The sequence below is a fragment of the Macrotis lagotis genome, chromosome 5 (assembly GCF_037893015.1).
Source record: "Macrotis lagotis isolate mMagLag1 chromosome 5, bilby.v1.9.chrom.fasta, whole genome shotgun sequence".
In the NCBI taxonomy this organism is placed as follows: domain Eukaryota; kingdom Metazoa; phylum Chordata; class Mammalia; order Peramelemorphia; family Peramelidae; genus Macrotis; species Macrotis lagotis.
In genome coordinates this window covers 215,544,275-215,559,117 of record NC_133662.1, presented here as the reverse complement: position 1 = coordinate 215,559,117, position 14,843 = coordinate 215,544,275, and the positions used below count along the sequence as shown (strand labels likewise).

Sequence of the window (14,843 nt, the reverse complement as noted above, 5' to 3'; positions counted from 1 at the left end):
CCTTCACTTTCTGAAGTCTAGGCAATCAACAGTGCTTGGTGATTTCAGGGTGAATGTGCACATTGAACATTTGACCAGGGTGGATTTTGAGGTTCACACTTGGCTCTAGAACACCCCTGAATCAAAGCTCCAGAGATGCAGTGACTTGGCCAAGGTCAAAGCTGGGATTTTAACAAACATGACCTGATTCCAAAGTTAATGTATTTTCCTTTCCTCCTCTTTTCCCACAACCAACATTGTAATATAGTCTCTCATTGCCACTTGCCTGGACTCTGGTAAAGAGACAATGGTAAAGAGACAAAAAAGTAAGGCGATATGAGATATTGCTAATTGATTTTCTGCCATAAAAACCCCAATAGTTTCCTATGGTTCTTCTTTCTGCCTGTACTCTCTTTCCCAGCCAAACCATCTTTCAGATATGGCTATATTCCCAGACATAATTCTGATGTGAAGATCTGGTAAAGTCTACTCAAAATCCTGCTTTCAGTGGCTCCCTGTTGTCTCTAACAAATCAAGTTGATGCTCCTGGAATTCAAGGTCAGTCAATTAATCAACCTATAAACATATATTATGTGCTTGCTATATGTTAAGAATTGTAGGGATTTCTGTTCTCTGTTTGAAACAGTCTCTGCCTTCAGGGGGCAAACATAATATGTGTATACGCATATACAAAATCTATGTGAATAAAATAGATACAAATTAAGTCCCAAGTTATTTAAAGGGAGTGACCCTGGCAGCTGAGGGCAGGGGTCCAGAAAGACCTCATTTAGAAGGTGGAGTTTGAAGGAAACTAGAGATTACAAGGTAGCAATGAAGAGGAAAGGGAGAGCCTAAAAAAAAAATCCATGGCAGTGGGAGATGGAATGTCATGTATAAGGGAGCGTAAGAAAGTCAGTAGGTATGAAGGGGATTAAAGTATAATAGGATTGAAAAGGCAGGTTAGAGATAGATTATGAAGAACTTTAAGTGCTAAACTGATATGGGTATGGGTATGTAATTCTAAACATAACACAAAGACATTAGGTTTATTGAGAAGAGAAGTCAAGGCAGTCAGACCTGAGCTTTCTAAGATGTCTAAAGTATGGATTGGACAAGGGAGACCTTAGAGGGGAAAAAAAAACTGATGAGATGATTGCAATTATTCTGTAACAGATGATGAAGGCCTGAAGTAGAGAAATAGCCATGTGAGTAGAGAGGAGGAGAGAAATGTGAGAAATGTTATGAATGTGAAATCAATAAGACTTAGCAACTGAGTAGATGTGTGGGATAAGGGAATTGTGAGGAGTGGAGGATGATCCCAAGGTTTGAATATTAGTGACTGGAAGAATGGTGATATCCTTGGTTCAGGGTTCTTGGACCTCAGAAGTTAGGAAAAGAGGTGAGTTGGTGATGGAAGATGATTGAGTTCTGAGTTGGCCAAGTTGAGTTTGAAATGCCTTTTGGGATGTTCAGTTCAAAATATCCAAAAATCAATTGGTGATTTCCCTTATTGAATAGAAATTTTCTTACAAAGAAGCAAAAAAGTCAGGAATCCTACTTGATCACACATTTGCCTCTTGTTTCCCAAATCTAGACTCATGCCCAGTTCTACTCTTCCCTTGAATCCCTGGTAGGGTTTCAAATATGCAACATTCTCTACATCAACCTCAGCTTCTTTCCTTTCCCTAAGTCTTCCCTCCTCCCCTTTGTTCTTCAGACTGAAATCTTTCTTGGCCCAATACTTCCTCTTGATTATCTCACTTCCTGAAATACCACCAAAGAGTGGAGCTTATCTTGATGGAACTTGGAGAGCTCTAAGAGTAGCAGTCAGCAAAAAAAGATTCAGACTCTCAGTTTGGGGAATCAGCAGTAACAACTTTGGAGAACCACACTCGGAAGACTCCAATCCACAAAGAACCTTCCATCAAGACTTCCAGGATCTTAATGGGGATGTAACCCTTGGAGAAGATTCAATAGCTCTGCTCTTCAATGGATACTCTGTAAAGGTCAGGGTGGCTCCAAGAGTGTTCTCCACCAACAAGAAAAAGAAATGGAAGAATGATGAGACTTAACAATTTGGTGATCTTGGCCTTCTGGAAAGATCGTTTATAGTGCTGATATCTCAGTGCCAACTTCACCACCTCCAAGTGGTTCCTTTGCTTGCACCCCTTGATCATCTCCCATCTGGGAAGAAAAATGCCTGAAAATAGCACAAGTACTTCTCTGACTTGGAAAATAACATATATCACTATAGAAAGTGTCATTGGACTTTGTGCCATTGTAGGCAATGTGCTTGTCATCTGGGTGGTAAAGTTGAACCCAAGCCTGCAGAATACCACCTTCTATTTTATTGTCTCTCTGGCCCTGGCTGACATCGCTGTGGGTGTGCTAGTCATGCCTCTTGCCATTGTGATTAGTTTGGGCATGACGACTCCCTTCTATGGTTGCCTTTTTATGACTTGTCTGCTCTTGATCTTTACCCATGCCTCCATTATGTCTCTGCTGGCCATTGCTGTGGATCGCTATCTGAGGGTCAAGCTTACGATCAGGTACCATTGTCTGCCAGTTGCTGAGGAATTGGGGAAGAGAATGGGGGTTTGGAAGAGTCAGATTACTGTTGGGAGTGAGAGTGGCATCTACAAAGCTCGATTCTGGAATTGTACCAGCTTTTAGAGTCAGAGGGTTCAAATCCTGCCTTGGAAATGTATTTCCAATGACTTTGGACAAGCCAGCCTCTCTGAGTCACAATTCCTTTATCTTTAAAATTAGAGTGTTGGACTAAGTGGTTTGTGAGATCATTTGCAGCTCCAAATCCCAATATGGGAAAAGAGTTTCCAAATGGTACTGGACGTAGCAGGAGGGGAGAAAAAACTAAAACTTTTTTTCCTCTTTCACTTTTATAGTTTGGCTGCCTAAGCATAACTGAACTAAAACTTTTCTCTGTCTCCCATCCCCACTCCCAACCCTGCATTTTGCTGTCTCTATATCCACTTCAGGGGCAGAGTGATGTTCTTTTGTCTCAACTCTGTTCTCACAGATTGATTGACTATCTGATCAATGTATTTTCTAATCAAAAGCATAATTTGGGATGGCTAGGTGGCACAGTGGATAAAGCACCAGCCCTGGAGTCAGGAGTACCTGGGTTCAAATCCAGTCTCAGACACTTAATAATTACCTAGCTGTGTGGCTTTGGGCAAACCACTTAACCCCATTTGCCTTGCAAAAAAAAAAAACCCTTACAAAAAGAATAATTCATGTGAAATTTTCTGTAATTCTTAAGGGACCAAATAAGCTCAGACCAATGGTTAAAGAGACAAAAAAGTAAGGAGATATTGCCAATTGATTTTCTGCCATAAAAATGCAACTTTCCCCCTTTTCTTTCTCCAACTGGGTAAGCAGTCTCACAAGAAAGTTAACTATTTGTACTGTGCTTTGGAAATGTGTCCCTCCAGCTCAGTCTTTCCTTCTTACCAAGGGGTTTAGAGCTTGATTAAATGATAAAAAAAAAAAACAAAAAAAACCCAGAATTTCCAAAGTTTAAATGGAAAAATTGTTATATTCCATCTCTCTTATATGTGTGTATGCATATATATATTTCTGAATGTACTCCTACTTCCCTTGCCATTAACTTTTACTTAGAAATAAAAATTTTATTAAAAAGAGCTCACAAAACCAGAGGAGATACAGATTGTATCTTACATCATTTATGATATTTTATACCCATAGTTACTCCCCAATTCATAAATGGGAGGAGTGCATTTTCTTATCTATTCGCATGGACCAAACTTGGTCAATTTAATTATATATTAGTCAGTTGCCTTTTATTGGTCTTTCCACTTACATTATTGTGGGCATTATTTTTTACATTGTTTTCTTGCTTCTGTTTGCTTTACTCAGAATTGGTTACTATGTCTTTTGTCATTTTCTGAATTCTCCATACTTGTCCTTTCTTGTGGCACAGAAATATTCAGTTACATTCTTGTACCATGCCATGTTTGGCTAATTCCCCAGATGATAATAGACCTGTCATTCTACATCCTAGTTTTCAATGCTTCAACCTGGCCATAGACTATGAAAAAAAGAAGTGGGAGTGAAGAGCCCCCTGCAATGGCTCTCCTATTAGATGGTCCCTGTCAATTGTTCTCTCCCTTCTTAAAAATTTACCCCTTTCACCAAAGACATCAGATGGAGGAATTCTTAGGAAAAATATCCTCATGAATTTTGAAAATTCTTGGAATGGAACCATAAGATTTAGAGATCAAGTCCAATCTCCTCCTTTATCAGATGAGGAAACTGAGGCCCAGACAAGGGCCTTTCCTAAGGTTATACAAGTTTTTGTTTTTGTAAGGCAATGGGGTTAAGTGACTTGCCCAAGGTCACACAGCTAGGCAATTGTGTCAGAGGCTGGATTTGAATTTAGGTCCTCTTGACTCCAGGGCCGGTGCTCTACCCCTGTGCCACCTAGCTGCCCTAGGTTATACAAGTTATTAATTGATAGAACCAGGATTCAAGTCCAGGTTTTCTGGCTATAGGTCCAGTGTTCTTTTCACAATACCAGTGCTGCAAATGTTCCTATGAAGTCATTGAGCTATCCATCTCAAATATATATGTCTCTTGCCTTAAGGAAATCTCTCCAAAGAAGATGTGAAAATTTTAATTCAAACTGAAATACTCTGTTTCTCTCATATCTATACTATTTAAACATGGAATCAAAGGAATATCAGCCTGCTCTTGAGAAAATTCTGAAGATAGAATATTTGTTCTTTCTTCCTGTCTCCTCTGTTTTCCATTCTCTAGGAATTTCTGCCTTAAAACTATCAGTTCTTTCCCCTCCTAACAGATACAAAAGAGTGATCACTCAGAGAAGAATTTGGATGGCCTTGGGGTTGTGCTGGCTGGTGTCGATTCTGGTTGGACTGGTCCCCATGTTTGGCTGGAATGAGAGCCCTGGGAATAACGGCTCTCTCCAGTGCCTCTTCAGATCAGTTATTAGGATGGACTACATGGTCTATTTCAGCTTTTTCACCTGGATCTTCATCCCGTTGATCATCATGTGTGCCATCTATGTTGACATTTTCTGTGTCATCCGGAACAAACTCAGACAGAACTTCTCAGGCTCTAGAGGTGCATTCTATGGGAGGGAATTCAAGACAGCCAAGTCCCTGTTTCTCATCCTCTTCTTGTTTGCCTTATCATGGCTGCCTCTGTCCATTATGAACTGTATTTCTTATTTCACCTCTGAAGAGAACATACCTCCAATTTTGCTCTGCTTTGGCATTTTGCTATCTCATGCCAATTCCATGATGAATCCCATTGTGTATGCTTGCAAAATAAAAAAGTTCAAGGAAACCTACCTCCTGATCCTCAAATCCTATATCCTCCAGAGACCTTCTGACTCCTTGAACACTGAACAAACTTCAGAATAGAAACCTTGGGAATGACAATGGCCAGTCCTCATCATTTCCCATGGTGGAGACATAAGGGGTCCTTTGGTTCATCATCTCATTAACAATCCCCCTCTGTCTTTGCTCTGTAGAGGATGGGACTCCAGCTTTGGGAAAATTCAACCATTCTGAACTTATGAGGAAGTCTGAGCAATGTATGTCAGAGATTGCTCCATCTCTTTATCTATAAAATGGGAACTAAAAGACTCAGTAAGACGTAAACATGTTGAACAATGAGATCTGTACCATTCTCCTAACAACAATCCTGTTCTTCATACCTACTGGGAAGGACGGATGGGGAGCAGACTGAACAGAATGATGATTTGAACCATTGAATTGACTTGTGTACATCCTTGATCGAATAAAAGATGATACCTTAACATGGGCCATAGCTACTTGCTTGGGGAAGGGTTGTGTGAGATAGATACAGCAGCACAATTGGTTGTAGCTAGCAAATGGTCAGCTTTCTACAGGAGAGCCCTTTGATTTGACCAAAAGTGTGTGGAGGAGAAGGCTTTTGTCCTCTTCTCCACATTTCTAGGCATTCCCCTATGTTCCAAATCATAGGATGGAACTTTTCTACTTCAGGGTCTCCAGTGTCACTCCTACTATATGGTTTCACTTCTCATCTCATGTAAGGAACTTAGGCAACAGGAGAATAGGCAATGGTATCACTGCTACCTCACAACCCAGGCTCAGCAGCAGTATGTACAATGAATTTTTAAGCACATCACCTTGACCCTGGGAAAGTCACTCAACTCTATTTGTCTCAGTTTCTATATCTGTAAAATGAGCTAGAGAAGGAAATGGGAAATCTCTCCAGTATCTCTGGCAAGAAAAGCCCAAAGGGAATTGGAGAGAATCGGACACAACTAAAGTGACTAGCAATAGCAATTCTATCTTAAGGTGTGGTACAATTAAGATAGGTAGATAGGTTCTTGTCATGAAGTTGTCACTTTAACTTGTATAAGTTTTGTGGTAAATGGAAACCCTAGATTTGTAGTTAGAAAACCTGAAATTGAATCTGGGTTCTGCCTGAATGAATTCAGGCAAGTTACTTCCAGTCTTAAAATTCTAAGATCCCTTTGTGGCTTCTGTTTCCACATCTGTAAAATGAAGGGACTGGACTGGACGACTCCATCCTATGATCCTATTGCCCTGTTAATGTTTGAAGAATGGGGGTGGGGTGATGACAGGTTTCAACTGGAGTTTGCTGAGATCATGGGGTTTACAATTTGAAAAGACCTCAAGGGTCATGTAGACCAACCCTTCATTTTACTGATGAAGAAGGTGACTTGCCTAAGGTCACATGAATATGAAATAACAAATTTCATGGATGGGATCTGAATCCAGTTCTCCAGAGTCAATGCTTCACCCTCTCACTACATCCCATACATAGATTTTCACTTTTATTTTAAAATTATTGCTTTATTAAAACAAGAACAAAGAGCTTTTGATTAAATAACACAAACTGTCTTTTTATTGATATTTTATTTTATTTTTCCAGTTACATATTATGAAAGTTTTTCAATATTCATCCAACTGTATGTTTATAAAGTTACACATTTTTCTACCACCCTCCTTTCCCAACCCCCTCCCCTCAGTAATTAACAATCTGGTAAAAGTTGTATATATATATATATATATATGTATATATATATATACATATATATATATATGCATATATATATACATATATATACACATTTGTGTTCTGCATGTTTACATTTTAGTCATTTTGTATATGAAGAATTAGGACTAAGGAAAAAGAAAGAAAATCATGAGATAGCAAGGAAAAACATAAAAGAAGTTTTTAAAAAGTGAACATAGTATTCATTCACATTCTGTGTTTTTTGGGGGTTTTCCCTCTCTGGATTTGGATAGCATTGTCCATAACAGGTGTCCCAGGGTTATTCTAGCTCTCTGAACTTCTGAGAGGAGCAGCATCCATCAATATTGATCAGCTCACAAGGTTATTGCTAATGTGTACAATGTTGCCTTGGTTCTGCTCCCTTCTCTCAGCATCAGCTCCTGTAATTTGCCCCACACTTTTCTAGAGTCATGGTTTCATGGTTTCTTACAGAACAATGCTACTCCATGGCATTCATGTACCATCGACTTGTTCAACCTTTCCCCAATTGATGGTCATCCCCTCAATTTCCAATTCTTTGTCACTAAAAAAAGAGTTGCTATAAATATTTTTGAAAATGTGAGGCTTTTCCCATTTTTTTTTAGGATTTGGATATAGGCCTAGTATTGGTATTTCTGAGTCAAAGGGTATGATCAGTTTTATTGCTGTCCATATTGCTCTTCAATTCCCTCAACAATACATTAATGTCAGGGTAGCTAGGTGGAGCAGCGGATAGAGAGCACTGGCCCTGGAGTCAAGAGGACCCAAGTTAACCCCATTGCCTTGCAAAAACTAAAAAGAAACAAACAAACAAAAACCCCAATACATCAATGTCCCAATCTTCCCACATCCTCTCCAACATTAATCATTTCCCCTTTCATTTATCTTAGTCAATCTGATAGGTGTGAGAAGATACCTCATAGTTGTTAAAATTTGCATTTCTCAAATCAATAATGATTTGGAACTTATTAATTAGAGCTTTAATTTCTACATTTGAAAACTGCCTGTTCATACCCTTTGAGAAGATTGTTCTTTTGAAACCAACTCAATAAGAGCATCAATTGTATAAGGTGCTTTAAGTACAAAGACAAAAACATGCATTCTTACTTTAAAATCAGAGAAACCTGAAAACAGAATGTGCTCATTAATATTTAACCAGAAGAGTTTATCTTTAGCCTAATCTTATTCTCAGACCATAATTAGAATTCTAATTCATCCTCTGCCCTCATTTTGTGTACCAACTCAGGGTTGCTTATTGGTCAGCTCTCTGACCTGGTTTCTCTTTAGATACAAAGGGAACTTGTTAACCCCCAATGAACTGAGCTGTTTGTTCAGTCATTTTTCAGTTGTGTCAGACTCTTCACAACCTCTTTGGATTTGTTTGTTTTTGGCAAAGATATTGGAGTAGTTTATCATTTCTTTCTACAATTCATTTTCCAGATGAGGAAACTGAGGCAAATAGTTAAATGACTTATACAGGGTCACAAAGCAAAGAAGTGTCTGAGGCCAGAATTTGGGAAGATGAGCCTTCCTGACTCTAGACCTAGCACTCTTTTCTGTTGTACTGCTTAGTGCACATCCTATGAAGAATCTTTCAGTCAAAATGATCTGTGTCCTCTTCTCCAGTTCCTTAAGGAAGCTGTAAAACATTGAGGAAACCAAAGCAAAAAACCCGCAAACCCATGTCCTTCCTCAACCTGGAATAGTAGGGAAAAAAACAGTGGAAAAGGAAATCCAAAGAGAATGCTGGTTTGACCACTTGATCCTCTCTGCCCTTGAGCAGATCATTTCCCTTCTCTGGAACTGTTTCCTCAGTTGTAAATGAGGTTATTGGACTAAATGACTGAGAATTTTAATCCTACATTTTAAGAGAAGTACCCTCATATCTTCTTTAATCTGTCCATATCCACAGTGGCAAACTGATTTTTAACTAGAAGACATTCAGTAACTCATGTCCACCACTCTTGGAGCAGGACTTACTTAGAAACTTGTTTCTTTCCAGAATTTTAAGGGTCAGATTTCCTCCCAAAGGAATAGCAATATAGAAGACGATGAACTGGTTTTCAGAATGTGGGTAATTCGATTAGTCAGGGTCTGGATCCTTGAGTTCAGAAACAGTGTGTGGACTGCTTCTGTTTAATAAATCCCTTGATAGTAAGTGATCTCTGGTCTTTTTGCACTTTTGAAAATTCCCTAATGCCTTGCACCAGCAAAGCAACCTTTAAAATAGAATACCTAGTTAGAGACTTGTTCCTCGCATCCCTGCTAGATATTGGAGATAAACTAAGAACAGGTAGTAAAAAGGAAGTTGGCAAGATGGATTTTTTGTTTTTAAGAAAATGGGCATCAGTTTTCCACTCAATTCAACAAGCATTCAACCAATAAACATTTATTGAGCACATACCTATTAGCCATTGGGCCACGTGCTAAGGTTTTAAAGACAAAAAGGGAAGAGTCCATACCTTCATATTTGGTTGTACTTTGCTAATGATAGATGCCGAAGCAGATGCTGTCCCACAATCCACCAGTTGAGTGATGCTTTGGACTGAGACTTATGGTAGGAGTTACTGTTTTTATTTTTAGTTTGGTTTTAGTGAGGGTTTCTGGGAGAGGGGAGTCAGAAAGACTGAATAGCCAGTAAGTTGAGGTTCATAGTTCCAGAGGTTATGGAATTGGTCTACCATCTTAGGGCCAGTCTCAAGGCAAAATTCTGGTAGATCCTAGTTGTCTATGAATTTACTTTCCTAGCTCTTGTCTCCTGAATGACTGTGAATAGTACACATGTATGTATGTATGTGTGTTTATTATAAATGGATAGAGCACCAGCCCTGGAGTCAGAAGGACTCATAATAATTATTTTGGTCAAGTCACTTAACCCCATGTATCTATATATATAAAAAGATAAACATAAATTTATCTATATATCTATATAAATATATTTACAAATAAAATATATCTTTACATGATAGTATTTTTGACATAATTGGTTTTATATATTTTATTCATTTAAAGGCATGATTCTAAGGAAGAGTCCTTGGGCTTCACTAGATTGTTAAAGGGGGACACGACACAAAAAGGGTAAAGAACCCCTGAATTAGAACAATAAATTTTGGAAGAATTTCCTTTGAGGGCAGATTTTCCATACTTGGGTACAAATCAAGACATATCACAAAATACAAGGCACTAGGTCCTAAGGAATCAAAAACAAAAATGAAAACTAGTTCCTTTTTTTCTACTGGATTGGGTGCAATAGTAAGTAAATATAATAAGATCCTTCAACTCATACTTTGTCAGTATCCCTTGTTGACCCTTCCTCTTTCTGATTGGATATTGGAGTGATGATGATGATGTTTGTCCTTCATTCTCAGAGAAGACTATGATGTCAGGGAGGTGATGCCATGACAAACATATGAATTGGATCTGATTAAGTGGGGTGGGGGGCGTGCTATGCTAAGTCACCAATCTTACTTTGTCCTCCATATGGATCCAGTAGCCAGATAAAGATCAGGACAGCTGAAGATGGTCCTGGATGTGAGGCAGTCAGGGTTCAGTGACTTGCCCAAGGTCACAGAACCAATAAGTATAAAGTATCTGAGGCTAGATTCAAACTTCTGTCCTAACTCCAAGCGCAGTGCTATATTCACTGCACCACCTAGCTGTCAAGTTATAAAGTAACTGGGGAAGTCATCTTTATCACCTAAAGTCTCAGCTTCTTTCCTCAGTCAAAAGAAGGGCTTGAAGTCTTGGCCTTTCAGTGAAAAAATCTATGATTCTATTATTGTATTATGGAATCAGTCAAGAGACATTGACTAGGTGCCAACTAAATACCAAGTCTGTGATAAGTGCTGAAGGTATAAAGAAAAGCAAAACAAAAAATAAAAAAATATAAAACAAACTCTCCTAAACAAACAAAAAAAATCAAACCTAGTCTTTGCCCTCAGAGAGCTCACAGTCTAATGGGAGAGAAAACATAGAAGTTATGTTCTCTCTCTCTCTCTCGCTCGCTCGCTCTCTCTCCAGATACATATTACACAGAAGCAGACAGACAGATGATACATAGATAGATAGATAGATAGATAGATAGATAGATAGATAGATGGATAGATAGCTACAGATAGATAGCTGATAGATTGACTTCAATTGGAGGTAAAAACCAGAGTGAAGGCAAGGGGAGGGAGCTGGGTAAAGTATCCTAAACAAGGTTAGATTTTTAGCTGGGACCTGAAGAAAGGCAGGAAAGAAAAGAAGTATTTCAGGAATGGGGGAAAGCCAAGGAAAAGATCTAAAGTGGGAAGGTGAGGGTGGGTGGATCTGGCCATCAGAACAGGATTTATGTATCAAATACAAGATTTATGTATCAAAAAAACTTGCTCAGTTTGAGATAACCCAAACCAAGAAAAAACTTCTGACATTTTAACAATTTCTAGAAGAACATTCACATGATGGTTGGTAATTGCTATTTTCTATTTCAAAGAATTAGTCATATGCAGAGAGAAGGTGACAAAAGAATCTACCTAACCTGCAATTTTGCTAAGTATTCAAAGGAATTTTCAAAGAATTTAGAGGTGACAGGAAATATGGAGATCTCTGGTTAACCTAACCTCCTCACTGTGCAAATGAGGAAGCTTGGACTTAGATTATGAGGTTTTCCAAGGATCACATAGTAAGAGACCTAATTGTGTATAGAGTCTGGAGACCAGGAGGCCCTTTAGGAGGCCATAGACATGGTTAAGAGGTGAAAGTGGCCTGAATGAGGGTCACAGCAGCCGCAATAGCAATCTGGGCCGCCATATGCAATTGTCCGAGGTGCTTCCTCTGGTTTCTCAATGACGTACTTTCCTCCAAGCTTTGTTTCAATGAGGAAACAGATGGAATGTGAGCTCAGTTGTGTGTCTGTGTTCCATTTAACAGATCTGACTGGCCATAGAGGCCTGGGAGTCCCTCAAGACTGCTCTTCCATCTTTCCTTTCAGGGATTTGCTTCTTGGGCAATGCTGCCACTCTACGTAATGCTTCTAGGTGTCTTTTTTACAGGTAAGAGGTAGGAAAAGAGCATTTCCAACACTGTTAACTGATGGCCAGGGATCCAGGGGCTGTTGATTCTGTCTGAAGATTATACCAAAATGGGATAGTCTATCTGGTTCAGAGGTTAAATAGGGGAAGGAATTTGAAACTATTGGTCATAACCTTCAATAAATAAGTGAGCACACTGAACAGTTTTCTAAAGTCTCTTTCAACAAAAGCCTCCTCTTCAGGGACCCAGTTCAGAACTTCTTAGAGATGCCACTCAAAGTGAGCCTCCCTTTTGACAGAATGAGAATGGTGTGATGAGGAGGCAGAGGAGGATGGTGATTCTTCTGGTGCTTTGGATGTTGGGGACTTGAGTTCAAATCTCAGATCTGCTACTTAACTTTTTTTTAATATTTTATTTTTCCACAATTACATGTAAAAACAATTTTAACATTTTTTTTCACATTTTGAATTCCAAATTTTCTCTTCCACTCCTCATTGAGAAAGAGCAATTATACAATTGTAGTCATGTAAAACACATTTCCATGTAAGTTGAGTTGTATTTACTCGTGTCAGTCATTTAATGTCTTTGAAGCCAATTTCCACATCTTTAAAATGTTGGGGTTAGACTAGATGACACTTTTCAAAACTATGATTTTTTCACTATTATTTTTCCTTTTCTCCTATTTCCTAAACTCTAACTGGGCAAGAAAGACCATTTTGTGCAACTCTTTCACTAGTTGATTTATATTCTAGATTAAAGATCTCAACAGCAAACTTTACATCTTGAAACTCAAACTAGGGAAACAGCACAAAGAAGGCTTCTCTGAAATACTATTTTAAACTTTTTGCAGTGACAGGAAGAAAAAAAATCCCCAACCTTTCTCACTTCCCTTTTCTACAGCACTATGTGAAAGAGATAATAGTTTTAAATTCTGTGAGGTTTAAAATAGAAGGATTGGTAAGGGAACATGGTACAAGCTTTTCAAGTCTCCTTATTAAAATATGTGAATCTTTTCAAATTCATAGTGTGGAAAACTCTGTCTTCTAGTCATATTGGTTCAAAGTATAGAAAGGGCTTTAGTCACTACATATTCATAATAAAAACTGAGATATAGTTAGAAAATAAGACAGCGGCCTTGTCCAATGGGCATCCTTTTTCTTCTTCTTTGCTTAGATCAAAAGAACCTTGGAATTGAGAAAACTGGGTGACCTTAGTCTTGGAGAAGTTTTGGGAAACTCTAAACTACCTACCTAGAAATCTACCTAGGTGTTGTGTTGAAATCAGACATCAAGGAATTAATTTCTAACCCTAAGTCAGAATGAGGCAACTCATAACAGAGACCAAATACAGATGGATAAGCTTATTCTTTATGTAAAGAGCAGACTTAATTGGAATAAAGAAAGAAAAATTGCTTGAGAAAGTCAGGAAAAGGTATAAAATGATTTATTCATTGGGAAGGCAAGGTCTACTATGATGATTAATAAATTTCTGTTCATTTTTTTTAACTACAGATGCTATAGTTATGGATGGAAAGGTCAAGGAAGCCTTTGTACAGGATAAGGCTTCCATCACCTGCAGTTATGACCCCTACTACAAGGACTATCCCAAGTATTGGTGCAAAGGCTATTACCGTAACTACTGCAATATCATTGCTTCCACACCTAACAGCACCAACCGAGTGTTCCTGAAGGACACAGGCATGCAGTTCATCATCACTCTGACATGCCTTACCAAGGAGGATACAGGGTGGTACTGGTGTGGCATACAGAGGGACTATGGCACTGACTCAATGGATTATACAGAATTGATCGTATTCGATGGTGGGAGAGACACAGGTAGCCTTGGGCTGGAACTGAGGAAACCCACATTAACCGCTCAATGTAATGTACATTATGGCCAGCACCCCCAAACTGGCTTCTTTTCTTTTTGCAGCACCCCTCATTTCATTCTTTCATTTAATACATTGTGTCCCTGCCCTCAAAGAGCTTATCATCTAATGAGAGAGAGAACGAGCTAACTATATATACAAAACAAGCTTTGTACTTGTAAATAGGACATCATGAAAAGATGGAAAACAGTTAAGAGGGGTTGAGAAAGGCTTCCTGTAGGTAATGGGATTTTAATTGGGACTTAAAGGAAACCAGGGAGGTCAGCAGTCATAGCAGAGGAGGGGGGAGCCTTTTAAGCTTAGTGGACAGTCAGAGAAATTGTCCAGAGACAAGAGTATCTTATTTGAGGACGAGCAAGGAAGCCAATGCCTCTGGATCAGAAATCACCTGATGGGATAGAAGGGAAAAGAAGACCTGAAGCCAGGAGAGGGCTAGGTGGTGAAGGACTTTGAAGCCAAACAAGAGCTTTTAGGAATTTGGTACTGGAGGGGATAGAGATCTACTCAATCTGTTTGTAGATTAATCACTTTATGGACTGAATGAAGGATGGATTGGAATATGGAGAGACTTGAAGTAGGCAGACCCCCCACCCCGCTCCACCCCCAGCCCCAGTCCCAGTAGCTATTGAAGTAAGGCAGGCATAAGGTGATAAGAACCTGGAGGGAGGGGGAGATGGTAATGTCAGAAGAGAGCAGGGGTATATTCAAGAGATGCTGCAAAGGTGAAATTGAAAGGTCTTGACAACAACCTGGATATGGGGTGAGTGAGGGGTGGGGATGGAAGGGGGGAGGTGATAAGAGAGAGTGAAAAATCTAGAATGATATCTAGATTGTGAACTTGCAGGATGGGAGGATGGTGTTGCCCTCTACAGCAGTAAGGAAATTTGGG

The 14,843-nt window shown here is 39.1% G+C and overlaps 2 protein-coding genes across 7 annotated transcripts in view; both read left to right on the top strand.

Annotated features, from left to right (window-relative positions):
• The window catches only part of LOC141488396 (transmembrane domain-containing protein TMIGD3-like), an 81,696-nt gene that overhangs the window by 57,150 nt on the left and 9,703 nt on the right, over positions 1–14,843 (top strand). For 3 of the 6 annotated variants that reach the window (XM_074188421.1, XM_074188423.1, XM_074188422.1), the window contains exons 3-5: positions 401–537; positions 12,026–12,086; positions 13,578–13,901. In XM_074188421.1, coding sequence (XP_074044522.1) covers positions 520–537; positions 12,026–12,086; positions 13,578–13,901 — 403 coding nt within the window. In that variant the 5' untranslated portion in view covers positions 401–519. Of the gene's footprint in view, positions 1–400; positions 538–11,964; positions 12,087–13,577; positions 13,902–14,843 lie in introns of all 6 variants that reach the window. The other 3 variants (XM_074188425.1, XM_074188426.1, XM_074188424.1) reach the window with 3 other exon arrangements.
• Positions 592–7,032, top strand: ADORA3 (adenosine A3 receptor). The gene is made up of 2 exons (XM_074188420.1): positions 592–2,528; positions 4,820–7,032. The coding sequence occupies exons 1-2, from the start codon at positions 2,176–2,178 to the stop codon at positions 5,403–5,405; spliced, it is 939 nt and encodes a 312-aa protein (XP_074044521.1). The 5' UTR covers positions 592–2,175; the 3' UTR covers positions 5,406–7,032.